The following is a 25472-nucleotide window of genomic DNA, read 5'->3' as shown; positions in this document are numbered from 1 at the left end:
CCATAAGTCCTGTATTGTGCTGAAGCCTGCTGCCACTGAGATTCATTTTTCATAGACAAGTAGACCCGGAGGTGCTATTAAAAAACAAAACAGCTGCTCCCATGTTGGAAATGTGTCTTTGAACATGACAAGCAGAGATCTTACAAAGTCTTTGGCAGAAGTCGATGCCTAAAATTACTCATTAAGTGTACAAGTTGAATGAAAATTGTGAAGTTCTGTGGTATGTGTAGGGGTACTGTGCTGGTAGTGGTTTGCTGGGTAGCTAGTACTTGAGTAATTGTTATCTTTTTCCAGACTTGTAAAATAATCACTTTACTATTGAAAATAAACCCAATCCTACCTTGCTCTTTCTTTCCTTAGGTGAGGAACCCCTTACACTCGTGACAGCAGACCTCATCCACACCGGAGTTTTGGAACCCTCTGCCTCTTCCCACATCCTGCTCCCCTCCTGTGCTCAGCTTAGCTGTGCACATGCCAATGTCAGCACCAGCACTGAAACACACAGAGTAGGTCTGTACCTACATGGTACCCTCCATGTTCCAGGGAAACTTATCTCTATGCTTTGCATTTTACGTGTTGCTTCCATCTATGCCTTTTTGTATGACTTTGTCAGGTGCCAATGGGCTTGTAATTAATCCAGTGTCAAAGAGCTAGAATTACATCTATGTTAGACATGTTAGCAACATTGCAACTGATCATATGAGCATACTCCCTACAATCGAGTGACTTAGTGAGGGTTACACCACCACCCCAGCTCATTTAGATCTATAGGATAAATGCTCCCACAAACCTTCCTCTGCTCAGGTTTGCCTTAAGCCCTGTGCCATCACTGGATACCAGTTAATAACTGACGAGAAGAAGATGGTGGCACGCATACTTGGTTTTCTGGTTTGCAGGGCTGGGGAGATAAAGAGGTGAGAAAAAGGAGGTAGGGAAACAGTTCTATGAGGGGCAGAACAAGGAGGAAAGGAGAAGAAAACAGTGGTTTTGAAACAAAGAGGATTACAGAATACATCATACATTCAATAGAAAATAGCATCCACGTTTTACCCAAGCCCCAAACTATATATTGAAGAGATAACTGGAGCTCTAGGCCAGTGCACAGCACTTGGCTTCTCAGGTTAGGATTTTGTTAACAATGGGTGTGTAGGGATAATTAGTAGCCTACAGACAGCAAGCCCTTTGAACAATTTTACTAGCTCTCTGCTTGCCACATCTGAGAACAAGGCACAACCATGAGGAAAGAATCAATTTAAGATGTAGTGTCAAAAATTAATTAGAGAAAGCAACTCATGTACACTATAATACAGCTGTAGCTGGGAATCTCACTTAATCTGCTTCCATTTCTAAACTGCACTAATCACCATGGTTATATAAGCAGGTCTCTTTAAAGATCTTTAATTATAGCAGCCCAAGTAAGTGCTCCATAGCATAGAAAAGAGTGGGATCTCTGTTTCCACGTGGGTCTGGGGAGGAATGTGTTTGTGTATCAGAAGCATGGTATACAGCAATGATGGATTATTGTGCCAAGGGGAGTGGGTCCTCCCCATGCACTGACTCCTCTACATCACTCACAGTTCAGCGCTAATCACAGTCAGGGCCCTGCTTTGGTGCTGGGGTTTGGGTAAATGTAACTAGTCAGGCATGAGGAGCAGTCAGCAGAGCAGGATGAATGACAAGGAAGAGGAGAGGAAATGCCGAGCTCTCGAGTAAGTGAACAGTGTTAGATCTGAGACTTCACAGCATGGATGAGAGATTTGGGTATGTTAAGGATACTTTATCCTGGGGCATTTTTTGTAATATCACCCCTGATTAGGAACTCTGCTGATTTAATTGTTACTATGGGAGTGTGCCTTACAATTGAAGAACAGGAAAATTAATAAAGCTGTAGGTCTTTTAAGTTAAGCAGATTATTTTATGTTGTTGAGCAATTTGGTACGGGAAACTTCTGTGAGATTGGGATCAAGATGCCTCGTTATGATGATTCCTTTATATAGGTGGCTTTCTCTCCCTGCCCAGAGGAGCTTAAAGATCCCATCCTCCTCCTTTACAGTGGTAGTATAGAAATCAGGTGATTTTCCCAAAGGCAACCTAAAGAGAGCAAGCAAGAGGCAGAAGATGAGCAGGAGATGTTCAGAATCAAGATGAGAATTTGGCCTCATCCCTTGCCTTCTGGCTGTCCTTGACTCCTGTGCTTTCCCCAGACTTGGGCAACTTGACTGCATTACCATGGTGTGATGAGAGTGTGGGGGAAGACAGCATCCCTGCTGTTCTTTAGAGGAAAAGAAAAAAGGAAAAAGCGGACAAAGCATTTTTCTTCCACTCTTAGTGAATGTCCCTATAATTCTGTTTTTCTCAGTCCTTCTTTCCCAGCCTGGTGAAGTGCTGCCCCATGATTTATCTGTGGCCTGCAGCACTCCTGCCCCTCTGCACAGGAACTGTGCCTTACCCCAGTGGCCAAAATGATTGACTGGAAAGTAATCAGTCAACCTGGCTACTCTTTTGAAAGAAATTCCTCTCTGTGCTATTCTATACAGTTTGAATCGTTTCATGGGAGAAGCCGATCTCATTGCATCCCTCCAAGTACTCTTGAAAAATGTCTTGAGGTATCGCTTGCTGTCAGGTGCCAGGTAGAATGCAGAAATGACAGCTTGACAGCAACAGCAGAGAGGGGTGGAAGCCTTGGCAAATGTGGAGGAAGCCCTATTCATCACACAGGTGTGCTGTGTGGTGGGGAGCTGATGTCCCTGTTGGCGTGGTCTGGCCAGCAGGTAGGCAGTGAAACCCTACATCCTTCTTACATTGGGGTGGAAAGGCCCCCGTGTTGGGGCAGCTACAGCTTCTCTGGGCAGCCTGTGCCAGAGCCACACCACACTAAGTTAAATCATCAAGTTCAACTCTTGGCTCCACACAGGACCACTCAACATCAAACCCTATGTCTAAGAGCATTGTCCAGATGTTCCTTGAGCTCCAGCACTCGGGACCATGCCCCCTGCCCTGTGCATCCTGTGGCAAGCCCACCGCCCTGTGGTGCAGCACTGTCCCTAACCCCCAGCCGCCCCTCCCCTGACACAGCTCCATGCCATTCCCTCGAGTGCTGTTGCTGTCACCATCAGTCCTCCCCTCAGCTCCTCTGCTCTGGGCTTAAAAATAGCAGATATTTCTGTAGAGCAGGATTATCAGAGCAAGCTCTCGGGGGCAGGGGTGAAATCTCCTGCTTGTTCCGATGGTTATCTGCAGCTGAACTCTGCTCAATGCTCCGGGCTCACAAAGTGAGTAGCTTGCCAGATTTATCCTGAAACACACCTTCAGAAGATGTATTTTGTTTAGGAAAGGTGCCCAGGTATAAAAGTCAGCATGGAGGGAAAAGCACCTTTGTCTGCTCCCCTTTGCCAGAGGAACATTGTGTGTGTGCTCTGCAGCTCTATTGGTTCACCAGGCCTTGAGAGCTGGTAAAGGCTGACAGGCAGGGATGGACATTAGACGGTGTCCACTCTTTCCTATTTGTCATCGACCACTCCAAAATAATACCCTAACTCCAAAGGGCCAGAAGCCACTGCTCTGAATGCTGGCTGCAGCTTCCTTGAGCTTTCGTTTGCTTTCCTGTAGCTCCCTCCTGTGGCTGCCAGCTAAAACGGTTCACTCGGTGCAGCGCTGCGATTACTGGCTGGAATTGAGCCTCTGTATGAACCTTTCTGGTTGCTGAAACTACGATACAATGACTGTTAGATAACGAACGGCTTTTGTACATGCTAGATTAGTTGTCAGAAAAAGATAGAAGAAAATTTTCTCACTAATGTACTAATTTGGTCATTTGTGGTTGGCTAGAAAAAATAAGCAGCTTTCTGTAATGTTTTCTGTATTTAAGGATCTGTGTAGGCTGCTTTCCCCTAGTTGCATATCTTGTGACTATTGCTAGAAGAAAGAGGCTACCAGGTAAGCAGTGACAGGACAAGAGGTAATGGCCTCCAGTTGCACCAGGGAAGGTTCAGGTTGGATAATAATAAGAATTTCTTCTCAGAAAGAGCACTGAGACAGTGGCACAGGCTGCCCAGGGAGGTGGGGGAGTCACTGTCCCTGGAGGTGTTAATGAAATGTATAAATGTGGCACTGAAGAACGTGGTCAGTGGGTATGGTGGTGATGGCTGACAGTTGGACTAGGTGACCTTAGTCGTCTTTTCCAGCCTTAATGATTCTGTGATTCTATGCCTGTGAGGAGATTCAAATGTGGGATCTGCCTTGGAGGAGGGAGAAGTATCTTTGGAAAGGCTGCCTGACCCCAAATATACATGGGAGTACTCAGCAAGGTGGTTGAGTCACCATCCCTGGACATGTTTAAAAAACGTTTGGATATGGTGCTCAGGGACATGATTTAGCAGAGGGTTGTTAGAGTTAGGGTAGTATGGTGAGGTCGTGGTGGGACTGATTGATTTCTTTTCCTGCCTGAGTGGTTCTATGATTCTATGTTACTAGACCAGGTGAGGTGATATCTCCAGAAAATATCCTAGAGGAACCAGATGGTTGTAGAGAGTCTCTGAGTATGTGGGAATGTGACATCTGAGGAGCTGATGGCAGAGAAGCTCGCATTGTGTAGCAAGCCTTGCCTGGAGAAGCTGTGGTGCACAAGCTCTGCTTTCCCAGCTTTATCACATAGGTGCCTTGGGAAATGTTACCCAAAGCCAACCTGCTTATTTGCAAAGCAAGAAGCTCTAATGCTGTGCAAACATTACTTTCCATGTATGACTTGCAGAGTGGCTGATGCAGATCCAATCGATCTGTTTAGTCAGTGCTGTGAAAGCACCAGCATCAAAGCTTTTGGCGTTGACTCAGCTAAGAGCTGTGCTGCCTCGCGTGAGTTCTTCTCTTTGTAGCACTTCATTTTGGGGCAGTAGCAGTAGCGGCAGACTTCTTTGCTACCACCTGATTAAAGCACTTAAAGGATTTTTACCACTGTACTTTCTATCACCCGCAACAGCACTCATTTAGCCACGACACTTGCCAAGCTCAGGATCCAGGACTCTTGGCCTTGGCCACACATGCATGGTCCCCTAGTTTACAGCTTGCAGAAACCGTGCAGATCTCTGAGAGGGCTGGAAGCACATGGCTGTGACCATGCCATGCACATGCTATTGTAATCTTAATGAGCTGCTGTTTCATCACCTTGAAAAGTTGTCAGGGGTGACATCTCCACAAGGCAAAGAGGCATTGCTGGTGTACCTTTGCAGTAGTCATTGCAACAGACCACACTAATTCTCTGCAATGGCTGAGCAGCAGCAGATGTCCATCCAAGCCCTTTTATATACCCTTCTTCATGCATGCTCTCTTTGTCCTTTGTCTCTCTCAATAAATAAGCAGATACAATGAGCACCCTGAGGCAAGATACATGATGCTTTAATCAATATGCCAATGTCTACAAAAGAGCCTACTTGTTTTTATCCCCATGTTAACTGCTTTCCTAAGCAGTTGTCTTCACTGGAATGCCGTGGGAATTTTGCTGTACTGTGTTTCTAGATCAGAAATGCTTTTAAAGTCATAGATGTGAAAAAATGCCCTGTTGGCATTGCTTGGTTATTGAGCAGGTATATTGATGCAGGCTCATTAACAGCTGCTGTTGATTTACCCATTCTGATAAATAGCTGGATTAACAAGGTTAAATCTTACAGCTGTCACTCTTTATTCTGTTTTGATATGGTAGATTTTGTGTGTCTGGTCCTGAGCACTCATGAAGTCCAGCTATAGACTGGGGGAAAAAAAGCAACACAAATTGCTGCTTGATTCATCTTTTCTGGAGATACCATGTTCTCAGTCTCTCCATGACTGGTCCTTTTGTGACCACTGAAACCTGTAGAGTCGTTGCCAGTAGAGTCAATGGGAGAGGCCAGAACAGTTGCAAATATTGCTTTCATATTAAGGGACTGGCTGTGTATCAGTCCCTCATGCAGCACTGAGTACCAGAGAAGCTGCCTCAAGGCATGCTGCTTGCCCACAGCTTGTAGAAGTCCATGCAGTGATGGAAGGCTGAAAACCTCTACCACCTCTGTGCAAAAGCATGATGTTGAACGTAATGTGAGGTCCATGTCGCACTTTTGGGATTGTGAAGGACTTGGTGCAAAGGCTCCATCACCTGGAGGAGTGTAGGAGTCTTCTTGGCCATGGAGGCAGCAGTTGTGCTGAGAGCTTAGGGCTCAAGCTTTGCATTTCACATCTGGATTTGTATACCATAGGGAACTTGACAAAACCAGTCTAATGCTGAAGGCCACTTCTTCGTTTTTTTCTCTGTACTTGAGCTTCCCTTTGCATTTGTGAGAGTTCAGCTTTGGCTTTTGGGGACAAGGAAATGTAATCAGCTTGGAAAGTAAGAATGCACAAAAACTTAAGACTAAGTCCTTACCTCCAAAGCTGCTGCTGTTGTGAAGACAGAAGGCTAAAAAGGTGTGAAACAAGGCAACAGCACTCATGAAACCTCAATTCTTTCCTTTGCAACTTATTTTGTTGAGATGATAACACAGCTTATCTTCTTTTGTCTACCTGTGCCATAGACACATTGGCTTGGGGCTGCTTGGGAAAATCCAGTTGTCTGTGGCCAAGAATGTGCTGAAAGATGAGCACTTGGAAAACCAAACCTTGGTTTAAGGATGAAAATGAAAGCTAAGGTCATTTGAAAGTGAGTACTTGTGCCTTTCCACATGTGGAGAGCAAACTGATGGAAAGGAGGAGATTCCTTATGAGCTAATTCAGGTTATCTTGATGGCAATTTGGGTGTTGGTGCTTTTCTGAGTTTCAAAAAATTCTTTTACATGTGACTGGAAACTGTAACAGAGACCCCACTAACCCCTTCCAGTGCTGCTCAAGTTTTCAGCCCCCTAGAGCATGTTTTGCCTGAGTGCTTTGTAAAGGAAAAGCCAGCTCTGCAGTGTAGTAGCCTATGGGAATAGATGCTAAATGGATGTAGAGCATATTGTGATTTCAACCGAAGACTGCACATTGCTTCTGATATGCTGTGAACACACTGGAAAAGTGGCCTGCACTACAATATACAGAGTTGAAATAGCACTTGCCAACTATGGTATGTAACCCATGAAGCAACTGTGTCAAAGTCCTTGCAATAACATTCACAGAAGGCAGTTTTATTCCAGGGCTGTGTCTCTACTGCTTTGTGTGAGGATATTTACTGTGCTGTGTTGCAAGGGCTGCTGTTCTTTTATGTGGCCTGGAATTCTTGGGCTCTGTAAATTCCAGAGGGAGGGGAGTAATTTTCGATAAGGCTGTCCTCCATTCCTCAAAAATATATTCCATCCACATTTCATGCTTTTATTGATTACAGTGGGTATTCTTGTTGCTGGCTGTTTAATTCCTTGACCAAGCCGCATCCCTCCAGGCCAAGAGAACCCAGCAGCCTGGATCAGAGCGGGGAGTCAAAATGATGTGGAATGTCTGCTGCAATGTACAGGAGCTGAAGGACTGGGTGGGCACCAACAGTCTTTGGCAAGTATAGAAGGTACTCTGGTTTTCAGAATAATTAACTTCAAAATTCTAGAAGCAGACTGTACAGGAGAAGAGGAGCAATGTGTATAGGGACTGGGGCATGGTTGATACTAGCTGTGCAGGTTGAAAGAGAAAGGGGAAAGACATCGGGTGCGAGGCAGAGTCGTGGGACTTTAGGGAATGCCTTTTCCCTTAGGGAACATCTCCTCCCTTTCTGAACACCCTTATTCCCCTTCTGGCCAAATGCAAGGTCTTACACATGGGTCAAAGCAATCCCAAGCAGAAATATAGTTTGAGTGGAAAATGGATTGAGAGCAGCCTTCAGGAGAAGGACTAGGGGGTGTTGATTGATGAGAAACTTGACATGTGCCAGCAGTGTGTACTTGCAGCCAGCAAGTCCAACTATATCCTGGGTTACATCAAAAGAAAGGTAGCAAGCAGGGAGAGGGAGGTCATTTTCCACCTCTGCTTTGCCCTCCATCCCATCTGGGGTACTGAGTCCAAGACTGGGTCCCGCAGCATGAAAAGGATGTGGAGCTGTTGTACTGGGTCTAGAGAGGAGAGCCATGAAGATGTTCAGGCCTGGAGCACCTCTCCTATGAAAATGTGCTGAGGGATCTCTTTCAGCCTGAAGAAGAGAAGGCTCTGGGAAGACCTTATAATAGGTCTCCAGTACCTAAAATAAAAAGCAGAGGAGGGACTCTTTATCACAGACAGTAGCGATAGGACAAGGAGTTGTGGCTTTAAACTATAAGAATGTAGGTCTAGATTAGATGTTAAGTAGGAAATCTTCACGATGAAGATGGTGAGGCAATGGAATGAGCTGCCCAGAGAAGGTAGGGATGCCATATCCCTGGAGGTGTTCTAGGCCAGGTGGGATAGGGCTCTAAGCAGCCTAGTCTAGTGGAAGATGTTCCTGCCCATGACAGGGGAGTTGGAACTGAAGTGGTCTTTAAGGTCACTTCCAACCTGCACCATTCTGTGATTCCTTGAATAAAGTACTACAGCCAATATGATTGTGCCCAGTTCCCCGTTTTTATTTTCAGGGTAACTCAAACCAGTGTTTGAATATCTCATGCATAGGACCTTCCCAGCCACAAAGAAGTCCTAATCTGAGAAAGGAGAAGAGCTGATGCATACCAGAAGACCATAATTGGTTACAGCATGTCAGTTACTCTCTATCCTTCCTCTCATCTCTTCTGCTCTCAAGTCATCCCTGGGGTAGGAGCCAGCTTCCAGAACAGGTGAGAACTCTAAAAGAGAATGACACAATGAGGCCATAAAAACAATCAAGGCTTTATTCTCTTCGTATGGTGGTTTGCTTTCAACCAGGGAGTGTGAAGATAGCAAGCAGTTCTTGGTAAGTTAACCTGAAACAAGACTGCAGAGCTACAGAGACCTAGAGAAAGATGGAACAGAGTATTTGTCACTTATCAGCACAGAAATACAGAGAAGAAACCCAGTGAATGAAACCTGAATACTCAGGAGTAGAGCCATAAGAGACTCTGGAGTAAGAATGGAAGGTTGAATGCATTGGTTCAGTGCTGAAACAGGTCTAGAAGAGGGTCATTTTTCATGTAGCTCATCAAGACTGCAGAGTATCTCTCTTGTCGTGAAGTAGATGGAGAGGGAACATAAAAGGATTGGGCAGCACTACCCAGTGCAAATTTCTATTTGCTCATCTGCCAAAATACTATCAGAAACCTCCAGAACTGCTTGCCTGCATCTATAGCCACACATCAAATGCATTACTTAAACATTTATAACAGAGAGCACCAAAAACGTGCCACTGAAAAGCCATTCTGTGATCTACAGGTCATGGTGTCACTCTTGTAAGTGAAAAATATTATGCAAGAACTTCTGTGCTCGCATGCTGTGACTTTAGATTTTGGACCCTGTGTTTAAAAACCATTGCTCTAAAATTCAAATTTCCTTTATTTTACTGAACAGCTGCAGAGGGGATTTTTCTAAGGGTTAGAGTCTGGGAAACATAATGCTCTTCAGCTTGCTTATCCCTTAGCTTGCCGTCTTCTCCCCAGAAGTCTGCTCCAACCCCTGGCCTGTGTGCTCTTTCTACCTTGATCAAGGAGACCTCGGGCTTCTTGACTGGCTTCCTTTCTCTGGTGATGCAAAGCAGAAATAAACCTGTGGTGAATAATGAGTAAGAATAAGGGCTGAGAGTGAGCCTTTGCGTTTTTCCCGTGCATGCACAGTGACACATGCAAAGCCCATCTCAGCGCTGTGCTCACCAGTCTATCACCCTAATCTACTTGCTGCTAACCTCCACCACCCTCATGCTAATGCTCATCCTCACATGAGTGCACATAAAACCACCAAGGGGATTTGGGAACAGCTGAAACAAATGGATCAGTAGGGTCTTTCTCTGCCAAGTGGTTATGTTTTCCTAAGGTTCTCATCACTGATGTACTGTAAAAATAAATTCTTCAAGTCACCAGACAGCTGCCACCGTAACAGACTCATCTGGCGTCCATGCGTGAAGGACTGGGGATCATTAGCCCATCAAGAGTTGGCTTTTTTATACAGTTTGGCTGGATGGACACAGCACGAGGAAGTTTGCAAGTCCTGTAGCACTCCCTGGGTTCTTGGTGGAGGTTCAGAGGTTCACCCCATGGTTGCCTGCTGAAGGATGTGCTCCCCACAGTAGATGCTGGGTGTGCTTGCATTGCACAGGTGCAGTAGGTTGTCTAAATTAACTTTAAATAACTTAATTATACTGATAGCCCATATACATACAGTAGCTGGTTCAGAGGTCTAACTCTCTAACCAGAGTCATTAACACAGCTTGTGTGCCCAAACCCCTTTCATCAGTGTCACTTCTGTACCTGACACAGCCCTCTTGTCCAATCCACCACCTATCTTCTCTGTGAGTTATCTTAGGGCCAAAAATCAACTCAATTCCCAGTTCCAGTTTGCCTGAATGCTATCCAGTTGTTCTCAGGCTTGCTCTTGAGGACTTTGCTGCAGCATCACCTGTGGCCATTTATTGAGGTTTTCTGTGAGGTTTCACCCAGGAAATAACATCTACCCATTCTATAATATCTACCCTTGGTGTCTACTGCTTTTCTCCCAAGTCCTGCTCAGACAGAGTGAGGTAGACTCGAGCCAGAACTGTATGGGTTCTGTAGAATTAACAGGGGGCTACAGTGCTTGTCTCAACTGCTTCCCAAGCCTTCCACATTGCCAACTTGCTGAGTGAATATCTGTGATAGAGCATTTTCTGAGATACCTCTGTTCTTCCTTGTATGCTATACTTTCCTTCTAGGTCACACAGTGCAGAAGCTGGGCGTTGATCCTTTGAAGAAAAAAGATTGACAGGGATAGTCTATAGGCTGTGTAGGAAAATCTGCTCAATGCGAGAATGCTCATGTTAATGATACAGAAACAACTCACATTTGAACTGTCAAGAACACTGGAAGGGAAAATCTCATTTCATAAAAATCAATGAGCCATGTTGTAATATATTTGTATATATGGAGCTGTAAGTATGAACGTATATCTCTCCTTTTTTTCTTTCCTTTATTTTTTATTTTTTGGTGGGGGTTCATGCCAGAATCAGTGGACATTATTCCTCATTTCCTCTGAACAGAAGTTAAGGTTCTAATTCCTTAAACTCTTGTATGACTTAACTTCATTATATCCTTTAGATCAGTAAACATCGTCTCACAAAAGAATCTTGCAGTCTCAGGTTTTCTAGTCTGAGAAGAATGGTTGTTATTCCCACAGCAAAGGGAATATTTGATACTGCAGGAACAGACACCAAGGAAAGCCCTTGGAAAGGAAGTCTGGTTGCAAGACAGAGGGACTATCATCAGCAAGCTCTGGGGAGTTGCAAGAGAGCCAGCTTTATTAATGGAGAAGACAAGGGGAGTGAAAAGGACTCAGATTGTACCCCTGCCTTTCAGGGTGATAACTCATTTTACCTACTGTTCCAAGTCACCGTGCTGATACTTACCTCTTCTGTAAAGTTCTCTGAGATCTACAGGTGGGAAAAAGCACCATAATTCAGCAGCTGTAAATTTCCAAACCTGTTTCTCTTCCAGTTCTCCTGCTCTCTGTGCTAGATGCTGTCTTCGTGTCTCCCACACTGGTGTGCTGCTGCAGACTGGGAAAGGAAGAGCATCTCTCATTCACTATGTAAATCCATTGATGAAAACATAAAATGCATTGTGGTTCTAAAACTTGCTGAGCTTGTTTGAACAAATGCCAAGGATTAACAGCATGTAAATTCGCCATTGACTTGACAACAATGATGTTATGTGCCCCAAACACTGATGGGATTTGTTCAGTGTTTAGGATGTGGGCTCTGAGGTGGAAAAAAGGGATTGCTAGTAATTTTTTAAGCCTCTTTGGCTGCACCAAGGCAGACTGTTGGTATTATATAAATTCTTTAGATAAAATAAATATCAGTCTTTGCATAAGGAGAGTGGATATTTAACTTTTCCAGTGTACAGCTGAACAGTAAATCTGTGCATTGGTGTATGCCAGGAAACAAAAATTGCCCCATCCCTTTAAAAGAGGGAGGAAGGAGCTGTGGGGGTGGAAATCCCAAAGTCCAGCAGTAAAGCAGAGGGCTGTCTTAAAAACAGTGAGACAAAGATGTCTTTTTATGTAGAAAACTAGAAACGTCATCTCTACCATTTGTCCCCTTTCTGCTTGCCTCTCCCTGGCTCCAGTGATAACTTTACAAGTGCTGTACCTGTGGAAAAAAAGCAGAGTTCCCCCAGGAACATGCTTATTTCTCTTTAAAATAAAAGCAACTCAAGGTGTTTATTTATTTTTAAATACGCTTGCTGATGGATAAGTTCCTAGATCTATATTTAAACTCCTTAGTACAGGGCCTGATTTTCAATGATGCACAATGGGCAGCAACCCTCTCCCTGTCTGCTTTCTTTATTGCCAAGAACTGTCCTCAGAGAGGGGTTTTCAGGTGTTTCTTTTGCTTTTAAGAAGAAACATTTGTTCATCTAGTGATAAAAGAATATTAAGTATACCTCCTCTCAGGTCAGCTCTCCCACTGCATTAGCCCTGCAGCCCCAGCCATAGTTAGTCAAGGTATGCAAATTGTACTGATAACATAGCCACACTTCCTTCTGTCAATTATAAATTTTAGTAAGATATCAATAGCACCCAAAACTCTGCAGAACTTGTTACTTATGTGCTCTCCATGGTATTAAGTGGGGGTTGAGCACTGGGGGAAATGAGGCCATCTGCATCTGTTTTCAGTCATTCCTTCCTCCTTCAGCATCCCAGGGCAGATGTGATAGGTTAAATAGTCAGATTTAAGATTGGTTATTAGGAAGAATTTCTTCTCATAAAGAGTGGTGAGGCAGTGGCACAGGCTGCCCAGGGAGGTGGTGCAGTCACTGTCCCTGGAGGTGTTCAAGAGCCGTGTGGATATGGCACAGAGTGACGTGGTCAGTGGGCATGGTGTGATGGGCTGACTGTTGGACTTAATGATCTTAGAGATCTTTTCCATCTTTTAGACTCTTTGATACTGCCCTGTGTGTTGTATGTTTATTTGAGGAACAGAAAATGAGTTTTTTAGTGAAAGGACTCTTTCCTTAAGAAATAAAAATTAAATACTACGTATTCACTGCTAGAGAAAGCACCTAATAAGCACTTAGCAGCTTGGCAAAACATGAGCCAAAACTGACAGTATTGCCTCCCTAGTGGGTCTGCCTGATTGGCTTTAGTGCTTGTGTGCTGACTTCAATGGACTTCTTGCATCCTTTCCAAAGATGGGTCTATGTACGACTAGAAAAGCACGCTTTTTTTCTCTGCTCACCAGCTCTGTCTCAGATATTTCATAGTATTTTCTACTGGAGCCAGACTGTTAGGAAGAAAACTTGCAGTGAACTCACATTATTACCTGCGGGTCTGTCATTAACCCTTTTTTTTTGTAGTCATTGAAATGTTTATCTAAGGGGAAAACTCCTAATTATTGTGCTCCAACAATTTTAGCTTTAAATAAGATCAGACATTATTCACTCCATTAGTTGTTGTTATGCAGCTTACACCTAAGTGCAGAGTACCATCTAAGTGGATACAGACCTACCTTTTCAGGTTGACTGGTCTTGAAAGTAAAAGCATCAGAACTCATTCTCATCTTCTTCAAAATCCGTCTGAAGAGTAAGTCACCCTTCAGGTCAGAAGAGATGACTTGATTTGAGAGGGCACGAGGATCAGAGCAGAGAGATTGCCTTCCTGAGCTCTCCTGGGGCTGCAACGCAGAAGTCAAAAACAGTGCTCAAGGTGATATTAGTACTTCAGAACCATGTATGTACCCTCCACAGTTACGCTTGACCAGACATTTCAGTATTCTTTTTCTCTTTGTGCTGAGCTTGCACAGTGCTTACCAGCAGCGCTGGCCTCGCCTGGAAACGAACAGGTGAGGGTCAGCCATGAATCCCAGCTAGAGGCAGCTGGAAACAAGCAAGAGTTGTGCTTGGATGCTGGAGCCTTCTTTACTCAGAATGTAGGATTTATGCTAATTGTCCTGGACAGCATCTTGGCCTCCACTAAGTGTCTCATGTGCTGTCAGTTATTCATAATAGTTTAGGAAGGGATTCTTTTAAAGATAAGATAGAAAGCAGATCCTAAGGGAGGCCCTTTTAGTTGGACTTGCATTAGAAATTAGCAATGGCACTCTGATAAGGCCTCATCTTCGATGCATGGCTTTTGGGTGCACCTTGAGTGTATGCATCACTTTGTTTCTCTTATGGGAAAACCAACAAGTCTCACTGCTTTTGTTCAGCAGGTGATAATGATGCACAAAGGCTGTGCATTCTGGTCCCCTGAATTAGTGCAAAATTGTTGCTTTCTCCTCTCTCCAAACTCTGTATTTTATTTAGCACTAGTGTAGTTCATGACTGCCCTTTCACTCTTTGTATTCCCAGATGTAACTTCCTTCTGAGAGGAGGCACAAGTCGGACTTGTGCTGGATTTGTTGGATTAATGCCACCAGCTCTGCTTGTCCAGAAAGAGGTTAGAATTAGAATTATTTTCTTAGTCAGCTGAGATGTGGGCAGCCTCATTTCACCATTTCTAGCCATTCACATTATAGCATGAGCCATCTGGAGTCATCTGTCTCTTTTCACTGACTGAACAGGGAGCCCAGACAACTCATTCAGACTGGATGTCTAAGTTTTAGGCTGCTGAAAGTTAGATGTGATGAGTCTCATGAGACTACTTGTTGCCTCAAGGCAGAGAGTTAGAAGCCTGTATCAGAATAAGAATGACATTTACACTTCAGTGAAGTATTTTCATAGAATCACTAAGGTTGGAAAAGACCACTAAGATCATCTAGTTCCACTGTCAACCCTTCACCCCCATGCCCTCTAACCATGTCCCTCAGTGCCATATCTCCACGCTTTTTGAACATCTCTATGGACAGTGGTTCCACCGCCTCCTTGAGCATAACTTACCACTCCTCTGGAAGAGATTTTTTTCCTAATATTCAACCTGAACCTCCCCTGGTACAACTTGAGGCCATTGTCTCTTATTCTATCACTGTTACATGGGAGAAGAGACTGACCCCCAAAATCACTACAAAATCCTTTCTGGGAGTTGTAGAGAGTGATAAAACGGCTTTTTCCCATGAAAGAGAAAAACACCTATCAAAGAAAGACAAAATAGATACAACCAGTTCTAGAGAGATCTATGACATTATATATGTCCAGGTGAAACTTAATACATAAAGCCATAAATATTATTCAAATATTTGCATGCATCTTAATATACTGCATTTTACATGAAATCTAGGTGAAGAAGTACTTTCCATTTTTCTCTCAGCAGTGCATTCCCACCAGCCCACTGAGAACACATACTCTCTGATTCTGAATCATGCTGGCTGTCACTGAGCTTCCCTGTGTGGCTGATGTGCAGGCAAGTGGTCGTTCTCCTGCTGCTGGTTGTTGCTGAGAGAAGCAATAGTCCACAGGGGCTCCCACCAGCCCATCCTTGCTCTTCATGAGGAACTTGCTGGAGGATCTCTGCCCAGATGTGTCAGACACGCTTTATAGCACATTGCAAAACATTGTCCCTTCTGCAATCTCAAGTTTAACCTTTTTTTTTTTCTTCTCTTGGAAGAAAACTATTTTGAGCAGACTGTTTCAAGGAATGACAGAAACAAAAGCACATAAGCAAGGAGCCAAGGGCCGATGGCAAAGACCCACAGAAGGGGCGTCCTCCCCAAACATCCCATAGAAGCTTCCTGGCAGCTCTTGTTCAGCCAGAGGACGTGCTGATGCCCCTGGGCAGAAACAGTCCCATGCATCACAGCCTGGCAGCATCCCTTCAGGAGATCTGGCGCTGGTTCCCACCAGACTGTCATCCCCAGGTCAGTCTCCGCATTTCTGCTGACCACGTTGCCTTCGTCGTGAGATCATGTCTTTCCAGAGAAATCCCACTAATGCCTTCATTCTGCGAGACCAGTATATATAGGGGCAGCCTTCCCCGGGCTGCACTGTGCAGGTCAGCAAAGGCATCGCTGTCCTCCGAGCGGTTGCACGGCTCCCGCGCTCTCCTGTTAGAACAAGACATAGCAGCAGCAAACATGGACATTACCATCCAGCACCCCTGGTTCAAACGCGCCCTGGGACCCCTGATTCCAAGCCGTTTGTTCGACCAGTTTTTTGGAGAGGGTCTCCTGGAGTACGATCTCCTGCCTTTGTTCTCCTCCACTATCAGCCCCTACTACCGGCAGTCCCTCTTCCGCAGCGTGCTGGAGTCAGGCATTTCAGAGGTAAGGCTCCTCACCGCCCCCAGCTTTGCCTTCCTCTCCTTCTCTGCTGGCTCCTCTCTCTGCCCAGTGTTTTCTGGAGTGGGACAGAAGCTTCAGCCCTGCTCTGGGGCTGTCAAATTCACCCTGGGCTGCTGTACCCATCCTTCTTCCCCTTCCAGGACCCCAGGTCCTTAGCTTGGGTGAAGGCTGTCCTTCAAGCAAAGGAAAGTTGTTTGGCTCCTTACCGTTCATCACATCATGTACCAGGTTGCCTCAGTTGCCCTCAGAGCTGTCAGCTGTTTGGTAAGGGAGGAATTGAATTTCTCCTGGAATAAGCACCTTTGAGCTGGGCTCTGCATTGGAGAAGACATGGGCGAGCACAAGCAGGAATTCATCCAGCCCCCTTCTCTGTCTTCGCAGCTCCATGTTTTTTTTGCCAATGTGCACTGGAGGATCCAGGAGCAGTTCTCCAAGGGCATGAGCAGTTGTGGAGGCTGAAGTCTGAAGCTCAGGGACTGGGACTTTCTCTAGCCCACTGGTTTCCTCCCAGAAACTAGCTGAAACCACAAAGACATTCTAAATTGCTGAAAGGACAAAACACTTGCTGTCATGGAGCATTAATTTTGATCCCCTCTTGCTGCTAGGTACAAACGCCCAGTGCATCTGGCAAATTTCTAAGTGCAATCAAAGGGGTGCCTGGCAAAAGAATAGTGGCAAAAAGAGATGTATCTGCCCATGGCAAAAGAAGGGGTGCTGCAAAGATCCCCAGAGTCCCTGAGGCCTCACTGTCTGCCCTGGGGAGGAAGACTCCTTCTGAGACTGGCAGGCTGTGGATCAGCCTGGCCTGTAGCCCATTAGGGAGAACCATAATACTGTTGGCTTTTGAGGCTGATGCTGCCTTTGTGTGTTAAGCCCGGGTCTTATTTGCTAACAATGTTCTTTTCAGGTGAGGTCTGACCGGGACAAGTTTACAATCATGCTGGATGTAAAACACTTCTCTCCTGAAGATCTGAGCGTGAAGATTATTGATGACTTTGTGGAAATCCACGGCAAGCACAGTGAAAGACAGGTAAGTGGAAGTAAGCAGGATGATTAAGCAACTGGGGAATCAATCTCTGTTTTATTTCTTTCCAACATTACCCAAGGGAAAGAAAAAAAAAAGTGGAATTGCAAATAGACATTCTTGGCATATCCAGCTCTGATGGAGCCCAAATCTGATCTGATGGCAGTAATGAGATAATCCAGCTCTTCTTTGTTTATATTTGACCATCATCTTCAATAACCATCAGATGACAACGTGCATTGTTCACTAATAACACCAGGCCAGAAGAAGAGCATTACTTGGTGCTGCCTGATGAGTTTTTATAAGCCAGAATTATTAGGGGAAATGGAGTTTTCATACGGTGAACTGGAAGAAAAGAACAAAACAAAACAACCAAATGCTTCAGGCTTGGAAATTTTTAACAAGTATGTCATGGAAATATTGGTGGGTGTTGAAAGGTGAGTTATGCTATAGTGGGGGGTTCATTAATTCTTCTCTTAAACTTTCTGGACTGACAAAACTCTAGCTGGAAACACTATCGTGTTTTTTTTAATATAATTATTTTTTTCTGAAACTGTTACTACAGAGATGAGCCCTTTTCATGGCTGAATTTAAAAAATAATTGTGCTTCTGACTCTTCTGATGACAAAAAGGGGTCCATGATTGTATCCTTTGCTTGACAAAGTGCCTCTGCCTATTAGGGAAATACATGTGAATAAATGCATTGCTCATCACTTCTCAGGGCCTCAGGCTTTGTCTTCTTTGTCTTTGAAATCAGAGGCCTTGACAGCCCAAAAGCGAAATTAAGTTACACTTCTCTTGAGTCTTCAGCATGTCATGAGGGGACACCTGATCCTACAAACCTGCAAGATAAAACAAAAACCAAAGATGACCTGAGTATAGTCTCAGGTCAAGCCAGTTTCAATGCAGACCACTTCTGACGAATGACAGGGAAGGGTGGGCTCCAGGGGCTTCTGACAGGGCTTTGTCCTCTTCTCTACATCTCAGGATGACCACGGCTACATCTCCCGTGAGTTCCACCGCCGGTACCGCCTGCCCGCCAATGTGGACCAGTCCGCCATCACCTGTTCCCTGTCCAGTGACGGCATGCTCACCTTCTCGGGCCCAAAGGTCCCCTCCAATATGGACCCCAGCCACAGCGAGAGGCCCATTCCCGTGTCCCGGGAGGAAAAGCCCACCTCTGCACCTTCCTCCTAAACCCGCTGCGGTACGCAGGCTGCCACCAGCTGCAGGTCTCACTCCTAGAGCCATTGCATAGATATCAGTGAATACCTAGAGGGTTTTTTTTTGTTTTGTTTTTGTTTTTTTCTTTTTTTCTTTTATCTCCCCCATTTGTTTCTTTTCTCCTCTTGTATAGAATGAGGTGCTGGGTGAACGGCTGGTGGACTTTGAGGCTTAAACCTGCAGTTCATGCTGTCAGGATGGCATGGATTGCATGTGCTGCCACGCCATTGCAGTTGCTGAAAGGATATTTCTCTGGTGCTGTAGTCTATAACCACCACCAGGCAGGAAGGAGTGCACAAGTAACACCAGCTCCCGGTGCACCAATGCTTGTGGTGGGACTTGGAGTGGGGAAGAAGCCCCAGAGACTTTTTCTATCCCACACAGTTAACTGGTTACTCCAAAAAATGCAACTTGGCCAAGCCGAGCCCCACTCTGGGTTACCGCGTATGCGCAATAAATGCACCACAGGTTCCTTGCAACCACAGGACAGATAATAATGTGTTACGTTTGCAGGTCACAGCATATATTTTTTTCTCAGCAAAGTGTTTCAGTGTGTCTGTTCACACCACCAGCCTGTCACTTCCTTAGGGACTTCTGATACGAGGACAAGTGAGTCTTTCCAGTGTCTTAGCAGTGGGGAGAGAGGGGGCTCACCGCTCTGCAGAGGCTTCAGACCGCACCAAACTCTCCCCAGCCCTGTGCGTTATCACACCCTTGCTCCTGCCCTTGCTGTAATTCTAGTGTAGCTCCACCTGACCCACTGGTATCTGGCACTCAACCTGAGAACTCAGTTGCTGGCAGTCAATAAAGAGATATAGGAAACATGCAATTGGCTTTGGGGGTTTGATTTGTTCCTTTCCAGAGGTTTTGAAGCGGAAAGGTGAACGTGATGCCTTGCACCACTCAGAGGATGCACTTTCCACCACATTCTGTAATTATTTTGTGCATTTGCCCTTTCGTCTTCCTGTTATCCTGCACACAAGTGAAACAAAAGGATTAAAAAAGAAAAAAAATTCCCAACAACCCAACACTGAGCCATTTCTTAAGCCGAGGAGGGAGATGGTTGTTAATTAGCGAGCAAGGAATCCCTGTGGACTCTAATACTATTTTAAACCTATTTTTACTGTGATTAATTATCAAGCAATTCTAAGGCTTTCAACTAAAAAATGTGCCATCTCTGGGGAAATGCATGAATGAGCATGTTTGGGAAAAGGATTGCATTGTACTGGGATTGAGCTGCTGCTTCAGGGCTGGGAGGCAGGGAGAGGTCATGGTAACAAAAGCTGCCTCTTTCTGCCTCACCTGTCTGCAAAGGGTCAGTGCACACTGCTCCTTTGCCATCTGAAGCACCCACCAGGTGCTGGCATCTCTCCTTCCTGACACAAACCCAACAGAGCTGGGGGGAAAGTATCAAGCCAGACTCGTGGCAATCCATGACAAGGGACTGGAACTAGATGATCTTTTAAGTCCCATCCAACCTAAGCCATTCTGTTATGCTATGAAAAAATCAATGATCCTAATTAAAAATGCGAGAGGTTGCTATAAGCTTCTGTGTGAAGACATGCTGGTGTTTTGTGCAAGGGTGGAATGTGTCCTCAGAGGCCTAAAGCTCAAGGTGAGGCCTCAAGCATAAAGCACCCCTTCTACTTACGTTGCTCTGGGATACTCCTCCTCTTTGTTGTGCTTGGCTCTGCAAAGACCATTGCTTCCCTTCACTGGGATTAATGTTCTTTTACAAAGTCTTGTCACTTGAAGCCCATGATCAATCATAGTTTTGAGAGGGAGCTCTTCAGCACAGCTTTTCTGCACAAATTCATCTGTTAGCAAGGTGTTGCACACTTCAAGGATTAACAAAATTTCTTCGAAGGTTTATTATTAGAAACTCAATGATGACTTTGTCATGATGCAAGAGGCAGCAGGGTGCCTTAGGATGCTGATGGCACCTGGCAGTGTCAGTGTAGTGTGATGTATTGTAACTCTGTATCAGGGCTTAGAAAATCAGAACCATAGAATATCCCAAGTTGGAAGAGACCCACAAGGATTTTATGAAGGCAGCTGTTCAGATCACTGGCTGCGGGGAGTGCCTCAGCCTGCTGCTGCCAGTGGAGGGCAGCAGGGATTCCACCTGCATGAGATGTGAGCACAGGGAAGATCTGCCCAGCATGGTGGCTGAGCTCAAGGAGGAGCTGGAGAGGTAAAGGAGCATCAGGGAGTGTGAGCAAGAGGTAGATTGGTGGAGTAACTCCCTTCTGTACCTGCAAAAAGGGCACCAGAGTGATTCACCTCAAATGGTGGTGGACCCCCTGCCCTGCCACTGTTGTGCAGAGAAAGGGGACCTGAGAGATGGGGAAGAATGGAAACAGGTCTCAGCTTGGTGTCACAGGCAACCCCCAACCTTACCTACCTTGGTTCCTCAGGTGTCTCTATATAATAATAAGTCTGAAGCTCTGGAACTCAAGGGAGAGGTGAGGATGTGGTGGAAGTTCTACTCACGAGGTTGTCTAGGGTGAGGTGGTCAACTCCAGGGCTTTAAACTAGATATGAAGGGGGAAGGAAATAAAATCAGACTTCCCTTCAGAAGGGATAAGCAAGGAAGGAGGGATGGTGATGTGGCTCTCTATGTTAGAGAGTGTTTTGAAGTTGTTGAGCTTGGGAATGGAAATTATTAGGTTGAGTCTCTATGGGTAAGGGTAAGGGGGGAAGGCCGACAGGGCAGACATGCTGGTGAGAGTTTGTCATAGACCACCTAACCAGGATAAAGAGATGGATGAGGTGTTCTACAAGCAGCATGCAAGTGCCAGCCCTTGTTCTCTCAGAAGACTTCAAATTCCCTGATACATACTGGAAATACAATACAGTAGAGAATAAGAAGCCTAGAAGGTTTCTAGAGTGTATGAAGGATAACTGCATGGCATAACTGATGAGTGCCTACCAGGAGAGATGTCCTGCTAGACCTTCTGATCACAAACCGAGAAGGACTCCGGTGAGAGAGGTGGAGTTTGGAAGCAGTCTTAGGCAAAATGACCTCAAAATGGTAGAGTTTATGATTCTCGATGAAGTCAGAACAGGGAACAGCAAAACTGCTACCTTGGACTTCCAGGGGGCAGACTTTGAACCATTCAGGACACTGACAGGGAGGGTCCCTTGGGATTCAGTCCTGAAGGGCAAAGTGGTCCAGAATGGCTGGTCACTTCTCAAGAAGGAGGTCTTCAGGGTTCGGGAGGAGGCTATCCCCCCTGTGCCACGAGATTCCATCTACAGGAAGGGTCATAGGGAGGGTCTGTTGAACTACTGGCCTGTCAGACTGACCTCGGTGCCAGGGATATTTATGGAACAGATAATCTTGAATGAAGTCACAAAGCATGCGTGGGACAATCAGGGGATCAGGCCTAGCCAGAAAGGGTTCAGAAAAAACAGGTCCTGCTTGACCAACCCGTTCTCCTATGATGGAGTGACCCGTCTGGTGGATAAGGGAAACGCTGTTGAAGTAATCAGTCTAGGCTTCAGCAAAACCTTTGATGCTGCCTCCTACAGTATTCTCCTGGGGAAACTGTCAGGCTGTGGCTTGGACAGGTGCACTCTTTGCTGGGTAAGGAACTGTCTGGAGAGCTGGGCCCAGAGAGTGGTGGTGAATGGAGTTAAATCCAGCTGGCAACCAGTCACAAGTGGTGTTCTCCAGGGAGTCAATATTGGGACCTGTCCTGTTCAATATCTTTACTGATGACCTGGATGAGGGTACTGAATGCACCCTCAGTTAGTTTGGAGATGACACCAAGTTGGCTGAAAATATCTATCTGCCTGGGAATAGGGAAGCCCTACAGAGGGATCTGGACAGGCTGGATAGCTGGGCTGAGACCAGTGTGATGAAGTTCAACAAGACCAAGTGTCGGATCCCACACTTTGGCCACAACAACCTCAGGCAATGCTACAGGCTTGGGGCAGAGTGGCTGGAAAACTCTGCAGAGTAAAAGGACCTGGGGGTGTTGGTTAATGCTCAGCTTAACATGAGCCAGCAGTGTGCCCAGTTGGCCAAGAAGGCCAATGGCATCTTGGCTTGTATCAGAAATAGTGTACCATCAGGAACAGGGAGGTGATCATCCCCCTGTGCTTGGTGCTGGCGAAGCTGCACTGCAAGTATTGTGTTCAGTTTTGGGCCCCTCACTGCAAGAAAGGCACTGAGGCCCTGGAGTGTGTACAGAGAAGGGCAATGAAGCTGAAGGATCAGATGCATAGTTCATATGGGTAATAGCTGAGGCAACTGGGATTGTTCAGTTTGGAGAAGGAGAAGAGAAGGCTCAGGGGAGACTTCATCGCTTTCTTCAATGACCCCAAAGGAGGTTGTGGCGAGGTGAGGATCATTCTCTTCTCCTGGGTAACTGCAACAGGTTGAGGGGGAATGGTCTCCAAGTTGCATCAGGAGAGGCTCAGGTTGGATATTAAGAAAAATATTCCTCTCCGAAAGAGTGGTGAGGCATTGGAACAAGCTGCCAAGTGAGGTGGTAGAGTCACTGTCCCCTGGAGGTGTTCATGAAACACACAGATGTGGTACTAAGGAACTTTGATAGTGGGCACCATTGGTGGATGGTTGGACTAGGTAATCTTAGAGGTCTTTTCCAGCCTTAAAGATTCTGTATTTCTATGGAGCTGCCTGAGGTTGGGTCATCAGCTCTCTGGGGGCTGAGAAGCCTCATATGGCCAAGATTCAGCATGCAAACTCTTGGAATCTCAGATGACTTGGGGACTATGTTATCCTCCTCCTGTCAAGGGAAAAGGCATGTAGATTCTTTGAAACTGAGTCTGAGGGCATCTGTGTAGTAAAGTGACAGCTATCTGAGCATGTGTGCTCAGCATGTACAAAAATGCATCTCTTGCATAACGTCTGCACACAGACAATTTTGTTTCCTTGATACCTCCAGTGTTCCGCTCAGAGGTGTCGTACCAAAGGATTTTTATACATGTATAAAAATCACTGCTCCAGAAAAGAAAAAGATTGCCGAACAAAGCGATGACTGTGTTTCTGATCTCTGAAAAGAGATCAGAGCGCCGAGGTTGGCCAAGAGATGGCAGCAGCCCCATGTCTTTGGGATTTCATAGCCCTCTACTTCGAAGGAAATGCCGAACACAAAGGTCACGTTTGGTATTTTTCTCCCGTGTATTCCTCCAGCGATGTTTTTATTCTTCTTTCTTTTTTTCCCCTCCCAGCAGCAATTACTTCACTTTTCTTTCTCCTTTCCTCACTGGCAATGCTTTCTGAAGGAAGCTGTGCAGTGTCATTGTCCCTGCTGTCTTCTCTTTCCACCCTCTTGGGCTGATGCCAGTCCCTCGCTGCAGTACTTCATGTGTTGTGCCTCTGCTTGTAGTGGTGCTATTTGCCCTAGAAAAGTGGCTCCATCTCCCACCTCCCTTGTTCCCTATACTCAGCTCCTCACAGTGAGGATGGAAACAAGGGGGATGAAGTGAATCTACCAAGCTGTTCATCTCCTGCTCTTCAGAAGTCACTCAAACATCGGCCTGGACACCCTGCTCTGGACGTTCCTGCAGGGGTTGGCACAGAGGGACACAGAAATGCTTTCCCACCTCACACACCCTGTGATTTAGTAACAAAGAGAAGGGGTGCTCTGCTCCACCATATACAGCACATGACCCAGCCTGGGACACTCAGCTGCGGCCTGGCAAAACATTTGACTTTGCTGGTGTTTATCTCAAGATAACCCACTCCTTGGGATTAGCCAACCTGAGCCCATGGCAGTGCTCAGAGCAGAGCTGTGGAGGTGGTTGAGAGTAGCCTGCTCAATGGTTTCTAGTGCTACCTAAGGAAAGCCTGGGCTTTAATCTCCTACTTTTTCACTGTTTATGTTTGTTTTTACTTAAGGAGAAGTATTCAGGGCATCTCACCTCATCTTGGCTGGTTTTGCTGGAAAGCTCCTTGGGCATTTAATGGGGTGTTCATACCAAACCCACTGCAAACGAAGCATGTTAAACCCTTCTCCATGATGCTGACTTCCCAAAGCATTCACTAACAGCCTGGTCTTATTTCTCTGATAACTGATGATCCACTTCCAAACAGCGCACAAAACAGTAATGCAGAACGCTTGGCTTAAATTTATGTTCTCAGCAGGCTGCAGGGTGAGGGAAGTTATACAAAGCTTTGTTTCAGAGTCTGAATGTGTCAGCACTTTGCTTGCGAGGTTCACAGCACTGCAACGTATGACTCTGTATGACAGAAAGCAGGAGTATGACTGGCTCATTCAGTTCTGTGGCATTTTGGCTTCTCCTGAGTGCTCCTTTTGTCCCATTGATTTTTGGTGTGGCAGCTGAAAGCCTCACCTGAATGTAATGCAAAACGAATGCCCTGTCACATCAGTGTGGAAAAATGGAACACAGTGAACTTCATTAGCAGTGGCAGAGTGATTCTGTGGAGTCAGTGAAAGGATTTTGTAAAGAAAAGCAATTGTTGAAGATGTTTTGCTTGGCAGGAGTTTCTCTAGCAGCACAAACCAGAGATGACATCCTGGGGTGAGCCCCACGGACTGGCTTTGCTCTTCCAGCAACAAGTAATCCCCTACCATTTTAAGAAGGAGAGCACAGAGAGGGAGGAACATAGACTGGCCTGAACAGAAGATGTGAACAAGCAGTGGAACCAGTGGGTGAAACAGTGAAGAAACAGTAAAGATGGCACAACATTCATTTCTTTCTTATAGAACCATAGAATCATGTAACTGTTTGAGTTGGAAGGGACATTTAAAGGCCATCTGGTCCAACTCCCCTGCAATGAACAGGGGTACCTACAGCTCGAACAGGTTGCTCAGGGCCCTGTCCAGCCTGACCTTGAGTGTCTCCAGGCATGGGGCATCCACTACCTCTCTGAGCAACCTGTGCCAGTGCCTCACCACCCTGGTTGTAAAAAACTTCTTCCTTATATCCACACTAAATCTCCTCTCTTTTAACTTGAAACCA

At 45.6% G+C, this 25472-nt stretch overlaps 1 protein-coding gene across 1 annotated transcript; it reads left to right on the top strand.

Moving 5' to 3' along the window:
* The first annotated feature begins 16060 nt into the window (after positions 1–16060).
* Positions 16061–18488, top strand: CRYAA (crystallin alpha A). The gene is made up of 3 exons (XM_065744020.1): positions 16061–16249; positions 17175–17297; positions 18279–18488. Exons 1-3 carry the CDS (start codon positions 16061–16063, stop codon positions 18486–18488), a joined length of 522 nt encoding a protein of 173 aa, XP_065600092.1.
* Positions 18489–25472: the final 6984 nt, after the last annotated feature.

The sequence above is a fragment of the Cyrtonyx montezumae genome, unplaced genomic scaffold (assembly GCF_038088225.1).
Source record: "Cyrtonyx montezumae isolate F1298 unplaced genomic scaffold, pur_monq_1.0 scaffold_3, whole genome shotgun sequence".
In the NCBI taxonomy this organism is placed as follows: domain Eukaryota; kingdom Metazoa; phylum Chordata; class Aves; order Galliformes; family Odontophoridae; genus Cyrtonyx; species Cyrtonyx montezumae.
The sequence above is the reverse complement of the archived record's forward strand: the minus strand, read 5'-3'. Positions and strand labels throughout refer to the sequence as shown.

What these genes read in the sequence shown, in the direction of transcription:
- CRYAA (XM_065744020.1), top strand. Translation starts at nt 16,061, where the DNA reads ATGGACATTACCATCCAGCACCCCTGGTTCAAACGCGCCCTGGGACCC. An exon ending in TGGAGTCAGGCATTTCAGAG is followed by an intron (nt 16,250 to 17,174) that starts GTAAGGCTCCTC and finishes TGTTCTTTTCAG; the next exon opens with GTGAGGTCTGACCGGGACAA. An exon ending in GCAAGCACAGTGAAAGACAG is followed by an intron (nt 17,298 to 18,278) that starts GTAAGTGGAAGT and finishes TCTACATCTCAG; the next exon opens with GATGACCACGGCTACATCTC.